General features: G+C 49.2%; 1 protein-coding gene across 2 annotated transcripts in view; it reads left to right on the plus strand.

Moving 5' to 3' along the window:
• Positions 1 to 9033: 9033 nt before the first annotated feature.
• The window catches only part of hdac3 (histone deacetylase 3), a 72227-nt gene continuing 63491 nt past the window's right edge, over positions 9034 to 17769 (plus strand). Inside the window, exon 1 of one of the 2 annotated variants that reach the window (XM_072264089.1) lies at positions 9034 to 9119. In XM_072264089.1, the coding sequence (XP_072120190.1) occupies positions 9065 to 9119 (55 nt within the window). In that variant the 5' untranslated portion in view covers positions 9034 to 9064. The remainder of the gene's footprint in view (positions 9120 to 17769) is intronic. The other variant, XM_072264091.1, reaches the window with a different exon arrangement.

The raw sequence follows: 17769 nt of genomic DNA on the forward strand, positions 1-17769 counted from the left end.
CAGTGGTGGCACTGCCCATTCTCTCCTGTGTCCCCCCCGCTACCCCCATTGTCCCATCAGGAACACCCATCCCTTTGAACAACGAGTCACCATCACTGCCAAAGTTCAAAGTTTAAACTTCATAGCAAAGTATAATCAAAGTACATATGCAAGCCTGAGATTCATTTTGTTGTGGGCATTCTGTTCATCATGATACTGTCACCATCCCTCATGCCAATCCACCCCTAGCCTTACCTGTGAGCTTCCACCCATTAGGAAACAACCCCTATCCCCCAGGTTCCCTTACCTTGCCTGCCTCCGTCTGGAGGCTTGGTTGCCATCAGGCTTCCCAACCCCTTCAAACTGAATTTCACCCTCCTGAATTGTACGAACAATCTCCCTACGAGGAAATCTGTTCCCTTCTCCAGCCTCATGACTTTGCTCTCTTTGTAAAGTCAAAGTAATTTTATTATCAAAGTACATATATGTCATCACATATTGGAGGCCTCCAATCTGATGGCATGAACATTGATTTCTCTTTCTGGTTAAAAAAAATTCCTTTCCCTTTCCCTCTCTTTTATTCCCACTCTGGCCGCTTGCCTCTTCTCCTCATGGACTCCCTGACTGGCAGACCACAGCTTGTGCGGCTTCAGAGAGGTGTGTCAGACATGGCCATGGCTATAAGCAGCCCTGAGGCCCCACAGGGGACTGAACATAGAACATAGAATAGTACAGCACAGTACAGGCCCTTCGGCCCACAATGTGCCAACCCTCAAACCCTGCCTCCCATATAACCCCTCACCTTAAGTTCCTCCGTATACCTGTCTAATAGTCTCTTAAACTTCACTGTGTATCTGCCTCCACCACTGACTCAGGCAGTGCATTCCACGCACCAACCACTCTCTGAGTAAAAAACCTTCCTCTACTATCCCCCTTGAACTTCCCACCCCTTACCTTAAAGCCATGTCCTCTTGTATTGAGCAGTGGTGCCCTGGGGAAGAGGCGCTGGCTATCCACTCTGTCTATTCCTCTTATTATCTTGTACACCTCTATCATGTCTCCTCTCATCCTCCTTCTCTCCAAAGGGTAAAGCCCTAGCTCCCTTAATCTCTGATCATGTGTTAGCTTCCTTCCTGTTCACCCTGTATACCTCAGAGTTCAGACACAATATTGAGTCTTGTCATCTGCAGAAATTCTCTGATGACTCAGCAACAGTTGGGTGTATAAAGGAAGGTCGGTCGGGAGCCCTGGTGGGGGATTTTGTCAAATGGCGCAAGCTGAATCATCTGCAGCTCAACATCAGTGAGACAAAGGAGATGGAGATGAACTGCAGGTACTACTCCCTGTTGCTATTGATGGTGGGGATGTGGATGTGGTGAGGACCTAGAAGTACCCCAGGTGTACCTGGGTGACAGACTGGAGTGGAGCACCAACACAGAGGCTGTGTACGAGAAGGGCCAGAGTCACCTCTACTACCTGAGGAGTGTGGAGCATGCAAGCCCCTCCTTCACATGTTCTACTAGCCTGTTTGTTGCCAGTACAGTCTTCTATATGGTGGTGGTGTTGAGGGAATGGCATCACCCATGGGTGATGCCAACAGGCTCAATAAATTGACTAGAAAGGCTGGCTCTGTTATAGGAGTCAAACTGGGGGTTGAGGTAAGGACAAAGGGCCCTACAGAAAATCCTGGCAATTCTGGACAATGTTTCTCATCCTCTGCATGTCACCTTGGCTGAACAGGGGAGCACTTCTAGTAATCGACTAAGACAAATACGCTGCTCCAAAGAGCACTGTATGCCAGGGAAGTAATGACCCCCTCCTGTTAGACTGTTTGTGGTAACTTATTTTTTATTCTTTCTTACTTCTCTTCTAATATTTGTATATTTGTACATTTGTAATGCTACTGTGACACTGTAATTTCCTGTGGGATCAATAAAGTATCCATCACCTCCCCCAGTTGCCCCTCCTTCTTCCCTTTCTCCCATGGTCCACTCTCCTCTCCGAACAGATTCCTTCTTCTCTGATCCTTTACCTTTCCCACCCACCTGGCTTCACCTGTCACCCTCTAGCTGGACCTCCTTCCTCCCCCCAAACTGTTTATTCTGGGGTCTCCCCCTTCCTTTCCAGTCCTGAGGAAGGGTCTTGGCCCGAAACATTGCCACGGATGCTGCCTGACCTGCTGAATTCCTCCAGCATTTGTGTGTTTTGCTCTGGATTTCCAGTATCTCTTGTGTTTCTCTAATCCCTGAGATGCATACACAGGAGAATTTATAGAGTCATATACAGGCACAGCACAGAAACGGGCCTTTCAGCCCATCCACTCTGTTCCAAACCAATTGAATTGCCTAGTCCCATGTAAAACTATACATAATCAAAGGCTGAAAGACAACCCAGTGTAAAAGAGGACACATCGTGTAAATAAATACAAATAAACGGCCTCTCCCAAGACAGTAGGGCCTGGGTCAGCGCGGTATTACAGAGACGAGGGTAACGCTTTATAGCCCCGGCGATCGAGGTTCAGAGTCTGTAAGGAGTCTGTGTGTTCTCCCCGTGACCGCGTGGCTTTCCTCCGGGACCCCGGTTCCCCCCACAGTCCGGTCCAAAGGCGTGCTGTCAATTCACCACATGGGTGTAATTGGCTGACGCGGGCTGGTTGAGCCAGAAGGCACCTTTGTGTACAGTAAAATAAATACAAATAAATTAAAACACAGGAACAGAATTAGGCCATTCGGCCAGTCGAGCCTGTTCCACCATTCCGTCATGACTGATTTATTATCCCTCTCAACCCCATTCTGCTGCCTTCTCCCGGAAACTTTTGACTCCCTGACTAGTAAAGAGCCCATCAATCTCCGCTTTAAGTATACCCAAGCAGAACCAGCAGGTCAGGCAGCATCCATAGAGATAACGGCTGCATCTCGGAAAATAAATAATATCGGGGCGGCAAAGGAAGGGGCGACTGGGCCTCCACAGCGTTTGTGGCGATGAATTCCACAGATTCACCACCTTTTGGCTGAAGAAATGCCTCCTCATCTCTGTCCTAAATCGACTTCCCTCTGTTCTGAAGCTGTCCTGATCCTGCCCGATAGTGTCAACGGCCCACGGGCAAATACGGCGAGCTGTCCCGTGGCAGAAAGCGGTTTCGGCGGCTGAGCCCGATCCGGGGGGAGCCTCGGAACTCCAAACCCAGTCTCTGGGATCTCTCACCTTGGGCGCACGGTTACGGAGTGTAGCTGTGGTCCTGGTCCGTGTCCGTGGTGCGGAGAACAGAACAAGAGAGAGAGTGCGCACGCTTCCCCTCATCTGAGCGCAGAGAAATCTCTCAGGACATATCTCCGCAAGCGACCTCCGGGTAACCGAGGGGCAAGTTAAACCTCGCACAGACGGCAAATCTTCACCGCAGCGTACATAGTGAGCGGGTATTCCAGGAGATAGCTCTCCCACAGCAGCAACCTGGAGGTGATGTGACTTTGACTCCGCATCCATCTGTCTTTGACGTCAATGGGTCATCGGTTCCTCCTCTGGGAGTTCACGCCATCCAGTCCATCACGGGTAAAGGCCCACTGCCCATTGAGTCAAATCCATCACGGAGGACCACGCCACCCAGACCGTGTTCTCTTCCCGCTGTTGCCATCAGTACGGTACAGGAGCTCCAGGATCCGCACCGCCAGGTCCAACAACAGTTATGACCCTTCAACCGGGCTCTTGACCCACAAAGGATAGCTTCACTCACCCCGCCACTGAACTGTTCCCGCAACCTCCAGACTCCTTTCATCTCGTGTTCGCCACACCGAGTATTGTTATTTTCATTCCTTTTGTACTTGCAGTTTGTTGTGTGTTGTACACAGGTTGTTTTGTCTGTTTCTGTCGTGTGCGGTCTTTCACTGATTCTGTTGTGTTTCTTGTATTTACTGTGAATGCCCACAGGAAAATGAATCTCAGGGTTGTATGTGGTGACGTGCATGTACTTTGATAATAAATTTACGTTGAACTTTGTAAAAAAAAAATCTCCTTTGAACTCCCCCCCCCCCCCGCCCCAACCTTGGGGTGCCACAGTACCATAGTGGTTAGCACAACACCTCACACAACCAGCGACCGGGTTCAGTTCCTGCCACTGCCTGTAAGGAGTTTGTACGTTCTCTGACTGTAAAGAGTTTGTACGTTCTCTGCCTGTAAAGAGTTTGTACCTTCTCTGCCTGTAAGGAGTTTACGTTCTCTGCCCGTAAGGAATTTGTACCTTCTCTGCCTGTAAAGAGTTTGTACGTTCTCTGCCTGTAGGAAGTTTACGTTCTCTGCCTGTAAGGAATTTGTACCTTCTCTGCCTGTAAGGAGTTTACGTTCTCTGCCTGTAAGGAATTTGTACCTTCTCTGCCTGTAAGGAGTTTACGTTCTCTGCCTGTAAAGAGTTTGCACGTTCTCTGCCTGTAAGGAGTTTACGTTCTCTGCCCGTAAGGAATTTGTACCTTCTCTGCCTGTAAGGAGTTTGTACGTTCTCTGCCTGTAAGGAATTTGTACCTTCTCTGCCTGTAGGGAGTTTGTACGTACTCTGCCTGTAAGGAATTTGTACGTTCTCTGCCTGTAAGGAATTTGTACCTTCTCTGCCTGTAAGGAGTTTACGTTCTCTGCCTGTAAGGAATTTGTACCTTCTCTGCCTGTAAGGAGTTTACGTTCTCTGCCTGTAAGGAGTTTGTACGTTCTCCCCGTACCGCATGGGTTTGTTCCGGTTTCCCCCCACAGTCCAAAGTTGGTCGGTTAATTTGTCGTTGTATATTGTCCCATGATTAGGCTAGGATGCAACTGGGGGATAGCTGGCGCTGCAGCTCCAAGGGCCGGGAGGGCCCATTCCACGCTGTATCTTAATAAATAAATTAGATACACTATAAATAAATAGACAGGTAGTTAATAAATGCCCTCTGCTATTAGTCATTTCAACCCTGGGAAAAAAGCTAATGCCTGTCTGTTCTACCTACGCCTCTCATAAACCTCCAACCCTCTCTGACGGCAGAAATGAATGTCCTGTCTGGTTTTCAGGGCTCAGCAGCATCTTCCCGATTTTAATGCTGTCAGTCATGCAAGTTCCGAGTACCGTCGCACTCAGATTATTCACTGTTGTTTCCGGAACAGTTTTGTTTTACCAGTCAGGGTTGTTAGCCCGGAGCTGAATCCGCAAAACTGGAGGACCAGTGGACCGAGGACAGTGGTCTGGCCTCTACCCTTTGATCTGTTTGGCATGGGTGACGCTACCAAGAACCGAAGCATAAAGCCCTGACTCCAGCCAGCATAGCTCTGCGGGTCACTGAGGCACGCAAGCCTCCAAACCACAACAAGACTGTGGTCCTCTTGGAGGTCTGACCCCTGCATCCCTCTGCTAAGCTCAGCCCCATCACCGCGGGGGGGGGGGGGCGAGTCGCAGCGTCCGGCTGCAGGTTCGCACTCGCAATGTGTGCGATGCGGGGGCCGCAAGTGAGCGACACGGCAGTGATGGGGGTGACGGGACCTGCCGACAAGCTGCGGTTGCAAGGACAGATGGACGGATAGGTGCTGGGAAAGGGCCGGGAACGTCAGGAAGGATCCCACCCACCCTGCTACGGACTGCTTGTCAGGGAGGAGGCGATGTAGCATCCCCCGGGACCACCAACTCACAAATATAGTGACTTTCCCCAGGCATAGTCATAGTCATACTTTATTGATCCCGGGGGAAATTGGTTTTCGTTACAGTTGCACCATAAATAATAAGTAGTAATAAAACCATAAATAGTTAAATAGTAATATGTAAATTATGCCAGGAAATAAGTCCAGGACCAGCCTATTGACTCAGGGTGTCTGACCCTCCAAGGGAGGAGTTGTAAAGTTTGATGGCCACAGGCAGGAATGACTTCCTATGATGCTCAGTGCTGCATCTCGATGGAATGAGTCTCTGGCTGAATGTACTCCTGTGCCCAACCAGTACATTATGTAGTGGATGGGAGACATTGTCCAAGGTGGCATGCAACTTGGACAGCATCCTCTTTTCAGACACCACCGTCAGAGAGTCCAGTTCCATCCCCACAACATCACTGGCCTTACGAATGAGTTTGTTGATTCTGTTGGTGTCTGCTACCCTCAGCCTCAGGCAGTGAGGCTGATCAACACCTCCACCCTCTAACCCACCCTCCACCTCCCCTAACCCATCCTCTTTCTTTTTAAATCTTTTTATTAATTTTCAAAATTATAAACACAATAACAATGTTAATACGAAGAGATTAGAATAATCCTATTATCAATAAACATATACAAAAAAGATTTCAAATAACATAGATATAATAGACTTCCAAACTCATGATGAAAGTAATCATAAAGAAGAAATAAAAAGAAAAAAAAAATATATATATATATACAAAGAACCCCCCCCCCAAAAAAAAGGAAAAAAAGGAACTAAATACTAAACCCCAAAAAAAACCGGAACAAAACAGGGCTAGATCTTGAATCAAACACGTTCAGTAATGTCGTCAACTCCGCTCCTCTATTCATATATTTAAGTTAATAATAAGGATTTGGAAAGGTCAAATTACATCATATGAAAATGTTGCATAAAAGGTTTCTAAGTTTCTTCAAATTTAACCGAAGGATCAAAGATATCACTTCTAATTTTTTCTAAATTTAAACTTAATATAGTTTGGGAAAACCATTGGAATGTAGTATGAGGATTGGTCTCCTTCCAGTTCAACAAAATAGATCTTCTGGCCATTAAAGTAACAAATACGATCATCCAACAGGCTGAAGAAGACGAAGATCTATGCTCTACCACTGGCAATCCAAAAATTGTCATAATAGGATGGGGTTTTAAATCAAAGCATAGAAATGTTTAGATAATATCAAAAATATCTTCCCAATATTTTTCCAGGAGAGGACAGGACCAAAACATATGAGTTAAAGAAGCTACCTCAGAGTGACATCTGTTACAAATAGGGTTTATATAGGAATAAAAATGGGCTAATTTATCTTTAGACATATGGGCTCTGTGTACTACTTTAAATTATATTAGTGTATGTTTAGCACATATAGAAGAAGCACTAACTAATTGAAAAATATTATCCCATTTCTCTATAGGTAGACAAAGTTGAAGTTCCCTTTCCCATTCATTTTTAATTTTATCAGATATACCTGGCTGTAACTTCATAACTATATCATAAATAACTGCTATTAATCCCTTCTGGAGAGGATTTAAACCTAAAATCTTATCAGTGATATCAACAGGATATGAAGTCGGAAAGGTAGGCAACGTAGTACTTAAAAAGTTTCTTATTTGTAAGTATCTAAAAAAGTGGGATCTAGGCAAATCAAATTTCTTAGGTAACTGTTCAAAAGACATAAAACAGTTATCCAGAAATAAGTCACGAAAACATGTTATACCTTTCGTTTTCCATATCAAAAAGGCTTGGTCCATAACCGAGGGTTGAAAAAAGAAATGAGATAGAATAGGACTTGATAACATAAATTTGTTCAAACCAAAAAATTTACAAAATTCGTAATGTATGATTAACTATTGGATTAACTATTTGTTTATTCAATTTAGATAGTACAAAAGGAAGTGAAGTTCCTAAAATGGAAGCTAAAGAGAACCCTTGTACAGAGTGGCCTTAAAGGTTTACCCAATATGGGTTTGGAATTATATTCCAATCTTGCATCCAAATATTAAATATCAAATATTAATTGCCCAATAATAAAATCTTAGGTTAGGCAGTGCTAAACCACCATCTTTCTTGGACTTCTGTAAATATTTTTTACTTAATCTGGGATTTTTGTTTTGCCATATATGAGGAAATTTTAGAATCAATAGTATCAAAAAACGATTTAGGAATAAAAATTGGTATCCTTTGAAATAAATATAAAAATTTAGGTAAAATAATCATTTTAATAGCATTGATTCAGCCAATCAATGAGAGACAATGGGGACCACTTAGTAATCAGTTGCTTAACCTGATTAGTTAACGGTAAAAGGTTGAAATTAAATAGATCCTTATGTCTCTTAGTAATTTTAACTCCCAAATAAGTAGTCAGTAGTCACTCTAAATGGAGAATGTCTATAAATGGGAAGGTGCCTATTCAATGGGAAAAGTTCGCTCTTATCTAGGTTCAGTTTGTAACCAGAAAAACTACTAAACTGAGCAAGCAAAGTTAATACTGCCGGAATAGATTTCCCTGGGTTAGAAATATATAATAGTAAATCATCTGCATATAGTGATATTTATGAGTCTCATTTCCCTGGGTGATGCCAAATATATTAGGGGAATTACGAATAGCAATAGATAGCGGGTTCCAAAGCATTATCAAATAGTAGTGGACTAAGAGGACAGCCCTGCCTAGTACCACGGAATAGATGAAGAAGAGGGGATCTTTGATTGTTAGTAAATACCGAAGCCAAAGGAGCACCTGGCCCTGACGGATAACCCACCCTTCACCCTCTCACCTCCTCTAACCCACCCTCCACCCTTCACCTCCTCTAACCCACCCTCCACCCTTCACCTCCTCTAACCCACCCTCCACCCTTCACCTCCTCTAACCCACCCTTCACCCTTCACCTCCTCTAACCCACCCTCCACCCTTCACCTCCTCTAACCCACCCTCCACCCTTCACCTCCTCTAACCCACCCTTCACCTCCTCTAACCCACCCTCCACCCTTCACCTCCTCTAACCCACCCTTCACCCTTCACCTCCTCTAACCCACCCTCCACCCTTCACCTCCTCTAACCCACCCTCCACCCTTCACCTCCTCTAACCCACCCTCCACCCTTCACCTCCTCTAACCCACCCTCCACCCTTCACCTCCTCTAACCCACCCTTCACCCTTCACCTCCTCTAACCCACCCTCCACCCTTCACCTCCTCTAACCCACCCTTCACCTCCTCTAACCCCCCTTCACCTCCTCTAACCCACCCTTCACCCGCTCACCCACAATCCACTTCCCCCACACCCACGACTGCCGGGACTGCAGAGACACGCCTCCTTAGAAAGCCCGCCCCTCGGCTCGGGGCAGTGGGAGCACGTTGTCACGCGTCTGACGCATTGACGCGGTTACGTGGGACGCCGGAGTTTGGAGCCCGCGCCATGGCCAGGAAGGTTTCCTATTTCTATGACCCGGATGTGGGCAACTTCCACTATGGTGAGAGGGGACAGGCTGAGGGGTTCGGGTGTGGGTCTGGGTGTACGGTCACTATGGTGAGAGAGGACAGGCTGAGGGGTTCGGGTCTGGGTGTACGGTCACTATGGTGAGAGGGGACAGGCTGAGGGGTTCGGGTGTGGGTCTGGGTGTACGGTCACTATGGTGAGAGAGGACAGGCTGAGGGGTTCGGGTGTGGGTGTACGGTCACTATGGTGAGAGAGGACAGGCTGAGGGGTTCGGGTCTGGGTGTACGGTCACTATGGTGAGAGGGGACAGGCTGAGGGGTTCGGGTGTGGGTCTGGGTGTACGGTCACTATGGTGAGAGAGGACAGGCTGAGGGGTTCGGGGTCTGGGTGTACGGTCACTATGGTGAGAGGGGACAGGCTGAGGGGTTCGGGTGTGGGTGTACGGTCACTATGGTGAGAGAGGACAGGCTGAGGGGTTCGGGTGTGGGTCTGGGTGTACGGTCACTATGGTGAGAGAGGACAGGCTGAGGGGTTCGGGTGTGGGTCTGGGTGTACGGTCACTATGGTGAGAGAGGACAGGCTGAGGGGTTCGGGTGTGGGTCTGGGTGTACGGTCACTATGGTGAGAGAGGACAGGCTGAGGGGTTCGGGGTCTGGGTGTACGGTCACTATGGTGAGAGGACAGGCTGAGGGGTTCGGGTGTGGGTGTACGGTCACTATGGTGAGAGAGGACAGGCTGAGGGGTTCGGGTGTGGGTCTGGGTGTACGGTCACTATGGTGAGAGGACAGGCTGAGGGGTTCGGGTGTGGGTCTGGGTGTACGGTCACTATGGTGAGAGAGGACAGGCTGAGGGGTTCGGGTGTGGGTCTGGGTGTACGGTCACTATGGTGAGAGAGGACAGGCTGAGGGGTTCGGGTGTGGGTCTGGGTGTACGGTCACTATGGTGAGAGAGGACAGGCTGAGGGGTTCGGGTCTGGGTGTACGGTCACTATGGTGAGAGGGGACAGGCTGAGGGGTTCGGGTGTGGGTCTGGGTGTACGGTCACTATGGTGAGAGAGGACAGGCTGAGGGGTTCGGGTGTGGGTCTGGGTGTACGGTCACTATGGTGAGAGAGGACAGGCTGAGGGGTTCGGGTGTGGGTCTGGGTGTATGGTCACTATGGTGAGAGGACAGGCTGAGGGGTTCGGGTGTGGGTCTGGGTGTACGGTCACTATGGTGATAGGACAGGCTGAGGGGTTCGGGTGTGGGTCTGGGTGTACTGTCACTATGGTGAGAGAGGACAGGCTGAGGGGTTCGGGTCTGGGTGTACGGTCACTATGGTGAGAGGGGACAGGCTGAGGGGTTCGGGGTCTGGGTGTACGGTCACTATGGTGAGAGAGGACAGGCTGAGGGGTTCGGGTCTGGGTGTACGGTCACTATGGTGAGAGGGGACAGGCTGAGGGGTTCGGGTCTGGGTGTACGGTCACTATGGTGAGAGGGGACAGGCTGAGGGGTTCGGGTGTGGGTCTGGGTGTACGGTCACTATGGTGAGGGGACAGGCTGAGGGGTTCGGGGTCTGGGTGTACGGTCACTATGGTGAGAGGGGACAGGCTGAGGGGTTCGGGTGTGGGTCTGGGTGTACGGTCACTATGGTGAGGGGACAGGCTGAGGGGTTCGGGGTCTGGGTGTACGGTCACTATGGTGAGAGGGGACAGGCTGAGGGGTTCGGGTGTGGGTCTGGGTGTACGGTCACTATGGTGAGAGAGGACAGGCTGAGGGGTTCGGGTGTGGGTCTGGGTGTACGGTCACTATGGTGAGAGAGGACAGGCTGAGGGGTTCGGGTCTGGGTGTACGGTCACTATGGTGAGAGAGGACAGGCTGAGGAGTGTGGGTGTACGGTCACTGGTGAGAGAGGACAGGCTGAGGGGTTTGGGTGTGGGTCTGGGTGTACGGTCACTATGGTGAGAGAGGGCAGGCTGAGGGGTTCGGGGTCTGGGTGTACGGTCACTATGGTGAGAGAGGACAGGCTGAGGGGTTCGGGTGTGGGTGTACGGTCACTATGGTGAGAGAGGACAGGCTGAGGGGTTCGGGTGTGGGTCTGGGTGTACGGTCACTATGGTGAGGGGACAGGCTGAGGGGTTCGGGTGTGGGTCTGGGTGTACGGTCACTATTTTGAGAGGACAGGCTGAGGGGTTCGGGTGTGGGTGTACGGTCACTATGGTGAGAGGACAGGCTGAGGGGTTCGGGGTGTGGGTGTACGGTCACTATGGTGAGGGAGGACAGGCTGAGGGGTTCGGGTCTGGGTGTACGGTCACTATGGTGAGAGGACAGGCTGAGGGGTTCGGGTGTGGGTGTACGGTCACTATGGTGAGAGAGGACAGGCTGAGGGGTTCGGGTGTGGGTGTACGGTCACTATGGTGAGAGAGGACAGGCTGAGGGGTTCGGGTCTGGGTGTACGGTCACTATGGTGAGAGAGGACAGGCTGAGGGGTTCGGGTGTGGGTCTGGGTGTACGGTCACTGGTGAGAGGACAGGCTGAGGGGTTCGGGTGTGGGTCTGGGTGTACGGTCACTATGGTGAGAGGACAGGCTGAGGGGTTCGGGTGTGGGTCTGGGTGTACGGTCACTATGGTGAGAGAGGACAGGCTGAGGGGTTCGGGTGTGGGTCTGGGTGTACGGTCACTATGGTGAGAGAGGACAGGCTGAGGGGTTCGGGTGTGGGTCTGGGTGTACGGTCACTATGGTGAGAGAGGACAAGCTGAGGGGTTCGGGTCTGGGTGTACGGTCACTATGGTGAGAGAGGACAGGCTGAGGGGTTCGGGTGTGGGTCTGGGTGTACGGTCACTATGGTGAGAGAGGACAGGCTGAGGGGTTCGGGTGTGGGTGTACGGTCACTATGGTGAGAGAGGACAGGCTGAGGAGTTCGGGTGTGGGTGTACGGTCACTATGGTGAGAGAGGACAGGCTGAGGGGTTCGGTGTGGGTGTACGGTCACTATGGTGAGAGAGGACAGGCTGAGGGGTTCGGATGTAGGGTCACTATGGTGAGAGAGGACAGGCTGAGGGGTTCGGTGTGGGTGTACGGTCACTATGGTGAGAGAGGACAGGCTGAGGAGTTCGGGGTCTGGGTGTACGGTCACTATGGTGAGAGAGGACAGGCTGAGGGGTGTGGGTGTACGGTCACTATGGTGAGAGAGGACAGGCTGAGGAGTTCGGGGTCTGGGTGTACGGTCACTATGGTGAGGGGGGACAGGCTGAGGGGTTTGGGTGTGGGTGTACGGTCACTGGTGAGAGAGGACAGGCTGAGGGGTTCGGGTGTGGGTCTGGGTGTACGGTCACTATGGTGAGAGAGGACAGGCTGAGGGGTGTGGGTGTACGGTCACTATGGTGAGAGAGGCCAGGCTGAGGGGTACGGGTGTGGGTGTACGGTCACTATGGTGAGAGAGGACAGGCTGAGGGGTTCGGGGTGTGGGTGTACGGTCACTATGGTGAGAGAGGACAGGCTGAGGGGTACGGGTGTGGGTGTACGGTCACTATGGTGAGAGGGGACAGGCTGAGGGGTTCGGGTCTGGGTGTACGGTCACTATGGTGAGAGAGGACAGGCTGAGGGGTTCGGGTCTGGGTGTACGGTCACTATGGTGAGAGGGGACAGGCTGAGGGGTTCGGGTCTGGGTGTACGGTCACTATGGTGAGAGGGGACAGGCTGAGGGGTTCGGGTGTGGGTCTGGGTGTACGGTCACTATGGTGAGAGGACAGGCTGAGGGGTTCGGGTGTGGGTCTGGGTGTACGGTCACTATGGTGAGAGAGGACAGGCTGAGGGGTTCGGGTGTGGGTCTGGGTGTACGGTCACTATGGTGAGAGAAGACAGGCTGAGGGGTTCGGGGTGTGTGTGAAGGGTCGCTATGGTGAGAGGGGACAGGCTGAGGGGTTCGGGGTCTGGGTGTACGGTCACTATGGTGAGGGAGGACAGGCTGAGGGGTTCGGGTGTGGGTCTGGGTGTACGGTCACTATGGTGAGAGGACAGGCTGAGGGGTTCGGGGTCTGGGTGTACGGTCACTATGGTGAGAGAGGACAGGCTGAGGGGTTCGGGTGTGGGTGTACGGTCACTATGGTGAGAGAGGACAGGCTGAGGGGTTCGGGTGTGGGTGTACGGACACTATGGTGAGAGAGGACAGGCTGAGGGGTTCGGGTGTGGGTCTGGGTGTACGGTCACTATGGTGAGAGAGGACAGGCTGAGGGGTTCGGGTGTGGGTGTACGGTCACTATGGTGAGAGAGGACAGGCTGATGAGGGGTTCGGGTGTGGATGTACGGTCACTGGTGAGAGAGGACAGGCTGAGGGGTTCGGGTGTGGGTCTGGGTGTACGGTTACTATGGTGAGAAAGGACAGGCTGAGGGGTTCGGGTGTGGGTCTGGGTGTATGGTTACTATGGTGAGAAAGGACAGGCTGAGGGGTTCGGGGTGGGGGTGTACGGTCACTATGGTGAGAGGACAGGCTGTGGGGTTGGGGGTGTACAGTCACGCTGTGTGTTGCTATGATGGTGTAGGTTTGGGGTGTTCAGGGTTTTAGGCTGTTATGTGAAAGTGTAGGGTCAGTGTGTAGGTATGGGGGGTGTGTGAAGTGGATTGGGGTCAGTATGTAGGTATGGGGGGTTGGGGTCAGTGTGTAGGTATGGGGGTGTGTAGCGGGTGAGGAGTCAGTGTGTAGGTATGGGGGAGGTGTGGAATGGTGTATGGTCAGACAACATGGTGTGGGATTGTAACGGGTGTTCGGTCAGATGGTGTGTAGTTATTATGGTGTAGGGTTTACGGGTTTAGCAGTGGGGAGAGGGGTCAGGCTGTAATAATAACTTTATTCATAGAGCTCTTTTCATACAGATGTCGTTCAAAGAGCTTTGCAATGGAATAAAAGTACAAATCTGAGATTAAAATAAATGTTTGTGTGAATCCTGAGACTGCTATACCAGCTTCCTGAGAGGCTGGAATACTCTGGAATTCAATATCTAAAACTAGAAGGGATGCAGACTTAGTTGATCTTTAAACACCAGCTCAAAACCTATTTATTTAATCTTGTTTTTAACTAACATTGTTCTCTCTTTTATTTTCATGTTTATTGTTATTTTATTTTCATGTTTGCATTGTATCCCATTGTAAATCACTTTGACCCACATTGTCTGTGTGAAAAGTGCTCTGTAAATAAAGTTGTTGTTATTATTCTATTTCCATTAACCAGACTGGTTCCCCTCTCACCCCTCCTCTTCATCTCATCTGCCCATCAGCTCCCCAGGTTTTCCCTCCTTTCCCTTTCTTTCATAGTCCATTCACATCTCCCACCAGAATGCTCCTCCTTCAGCCCTTTACCTTTCCCACCTCTCACCTCCCAACTTCTCACATCATTCCCACACACCTTCCCCCTCAGCTGCTCTCACATCCCCTCTTGTCCTCCTCTTCTCCTCCTCTTCTCCCCACCTTCTCACTTTGGCTTCTTTCACCTTCCTTTACAGTCATGATGAAGGTTTCCAGGTGGGAGCTAGTATGATAGAGCTGAGGAGAAGCCAGAAGGTTTACAAAATATGGGGTTGAGATTGCAAAGGGATCTGAATAAGGGTAATGTCACAATTGTAATAGGAGACTTCAGTATGCAAGGGAATTGGGAAAATCTGGTTGGTGTCAGATCGCAAGGGAAGGAATTAGTTGAATGCCTATGAGATGGCTTTTTAGAGCAACTTGTACTTGAGCCTACTTGGGGAAAGCCTATCTTAGATTGGGTTTTGTGTAATAACCCAGATCTTATTAGGGAGCTTAATGTAAAGGAACCCACAGGAGGCAATGATCATAATGTGATTGAATTCAAACTGCAGTTTGAGAGGGAGAAGCATAAGTCAAATGTATCAGTGTCACAATGGAATAAAGGGAATTACTGAGGCATGAGAGAGGAGCTTGCCCAGGTGGATTGGAGGAGGATACTGACAGGAGAGCAGAGGTGGCTCAAGTTTCTGGGAATAGTTCACAAGGCGCAGGATAGATATGGCCCACAGAAGAAGTTCTCAAATGGCAGGGCTATTTCTCAAATGAAGTTAATGCTTGCATAAAAGACAAGGGCATATAAGGTAGCAAATATGAGTGGGAAACTGGATGATTGGGATGCTTTAAAAACCCCAACAAAAGGCAACTAAAGAAGTTATAAGAAGGGAAAAGATTAAGTAAGAGGGCAAACTAGCCAATAATATAAAGTAGGATACTAGAAGTTTTTCTCAGTTATGTTAGAGTAATCGGGAGGTGAGTTGATATGGAACCACTGGAAAATGATGCTGGTGAGGTAGTAATGGAGGACAAAGAAATGGCATTTCAACTTAATGGGTAAAAGAACCATGGTGTACAAAGTATGTGGAAAATCTAGTTAAGAAAAGAAAAGTTTCAGAAAGGATCAAGGAGCTAGAAACTAGAGCTGGAAAATTACAAGGTTGCCAGGGAGGAGCTTAAGAATGAAATTAGGAGAGCTAGAAGGGGCCATGAGAAGGCCTTGGCAAGCAGGATTAAGGAAACCCCAAAGGCACTCCACCAGTATGTGAAGAGCAGGAGGATGAGCCGTGTGAGAATAGGACCAATTAGGAGTGAGAGTGGAAGACATTTGATAAGGTTCCCCATGCGAGGCTCATTCGGAAATAAGAAGGCATGGGATCCAAGGAGACCTTGCTTTCTGGATCCAGAATTGGCTTGGCCACAGAAGGCAAAGGGTGGTTGTGGATGGTTTGTATTCTGCATGGAGGTTGGTGACCAGTGCTGTTCTGCAGGGATCTGATTTGGGACCCCTCCTCTTTGTGATTTTTACAAATGACCTGGGTGAAGAAGGAATGAGGAAGTAAAAGGGTGGGTGAGTAAATTTGCTGATGATACAAAGGTTGGGGGTGTGGTGGATAGTCTGGAGGGTTGTCAGGTTACACCGCAGCATCGATAGGATGCAGAACTGGGCTGAGAAGTGGCAGATGGAGTTCAACCCAGATAAGTGTGAGGCGGTTCAAATTTGAAGACAGAATATAATATTAATGGTAAGATTCTTGGCAGTGAAATCTTGGGGTCTGTGTCCTTAGGACACTCAAAGCTGCTGCGCAGGTTGAGTGTGTTGTTAAGAAGGCGTATGGTGTGTTGGCCTTGAGTTCAAGAGCCATGAGGTAATGTTACAACTATATAAGACCTTAGTTAGACCCCACTTGGAGTACAGTGTTCAGTTCTGGTCACCTCACTACAGGAAGGATATGGAGACTCGAGAGAGAGAGAGAGAGAGAGTGCAGAGGAAATTTACAAGGATGTTGGCTGGATTGGAGAACGTGCTTTTTGGGAGTAAGTTAAGTGAACTCAGCCTTTTCTCCTTGGAGTGACGGACGATGAGAGGTGACTTGATAGAGGTGTATAAGATGATGAGAGGCATCGATCGTGTGGATAGCCAGAGGCTTTTTCCCAGGGCTGAAATGGCTAATACGAGGGGGCATAGTCTTAAGGTGCTTGGAAATAGGTACGAGGGGGATGTCAGAGGTAAGTTTTTCCACACAGAGTGGTGGATGTGTGGAATGCACTGCCAGTGAAGGTGGTCAAGGTAAAAAAAAAAATATAGGGTCTTTCAAGAGACCTTTAAATAGATGCATTGAGCTTAGAGAAATAGAGGGCTAAGTGGTGGGTAAATTCGAGGCAGCATCTAGAGTAGGGTACCTAGTCAGAGTAACATTGTGGGCCGAAGAGGCTGTAATGTGCAGTAGGCAGCTTATGTTCTACCTTGGATCAGTCTTCACTGTGCCTGAGCTCCGTGAGTGTCAGGGAGCAGGAGTGAGTGCCATTACTATTACAAAGGAAAAAGTGCGAGGCAAACGGAATGATCTTAAGGTGGATAAGTCACCTGGACCAGATGGACTATATCCCAGAGTCCTGAGAGAGGTTGCTAAAGAGATAATGGATGCATTGGTCATGATCTTTCAAGAATCACCTGATTCTGGCATGGTCCTACAGGACTGGAAAATTGCAAATGTCACTGTACACTTTAAGAAGGGAGAAAGGCTAAAGAAAGGAAATTATAGACCAGTTAGCCTAACTTCAGTAGTTGGGAAAGTGCTGGAGTCTATTATTAAGGATGAGATTTCATGGTACTTGGAGACTAATGATAAAATAAGTCAAAGTCAGCATGATTTCTGTAAAGGGAAATCTTGCCTGACAAAACTGTTAGAATTCTTCGAGGATGTAACAAGCAAGGTGGACCATGGAGAGGCAGTCAATGTCATTTACTTGGATTTTCAGAAACAGAAAACCCACAGCACAATACAGGCCCTTCGGACCACAAAGCTGGGCCAAACATGTCCTTACCTTAGAACTATCAAGGCTTACCCATTGCCCCCTATTTTTCTAAGCTCCATGTACCCATCCAGGAGTCACTTAAAAGACCCTATCGCTTCTGCCTCCACCACTGCCGCCGTAAAAAAAACACCCTGACTCACCACTCTCTGCGTAAAAACACTTACCCTGACATCTCCACTGTACCTACTTCCAAGCACCTTAAAACTATGCCCTCTCATGCTAGCCATTCCAGCCCTGGGAAGAAGCCTCTGACTACCCACACGATCAATGCCTCTCATTATCTTATACACCTCTATCAGGTCACCTCTCATCCTCTGTCGCTTCAAGGAGAAAAGACCGAGTTCACTCAACCTATTCTCATAAGGTATG

The sequence above is a fragment of the Mobula birostris genome, chromosome 7 (assembly GCF_030028105.1).
Source record: "Mobula birostris isolate sMobBir1 chromosome 7, sMobBir1.hap1, whole genome shotgun sequence".
In the NCBI taxonomy this organism is placed as follows: domain Eukaryota; kingdom Metazoa; phylum Chordata; class Chondrichthyes; order Myliobatiformes; family Myliobatidae; genus Mobula; species Mobula birostris.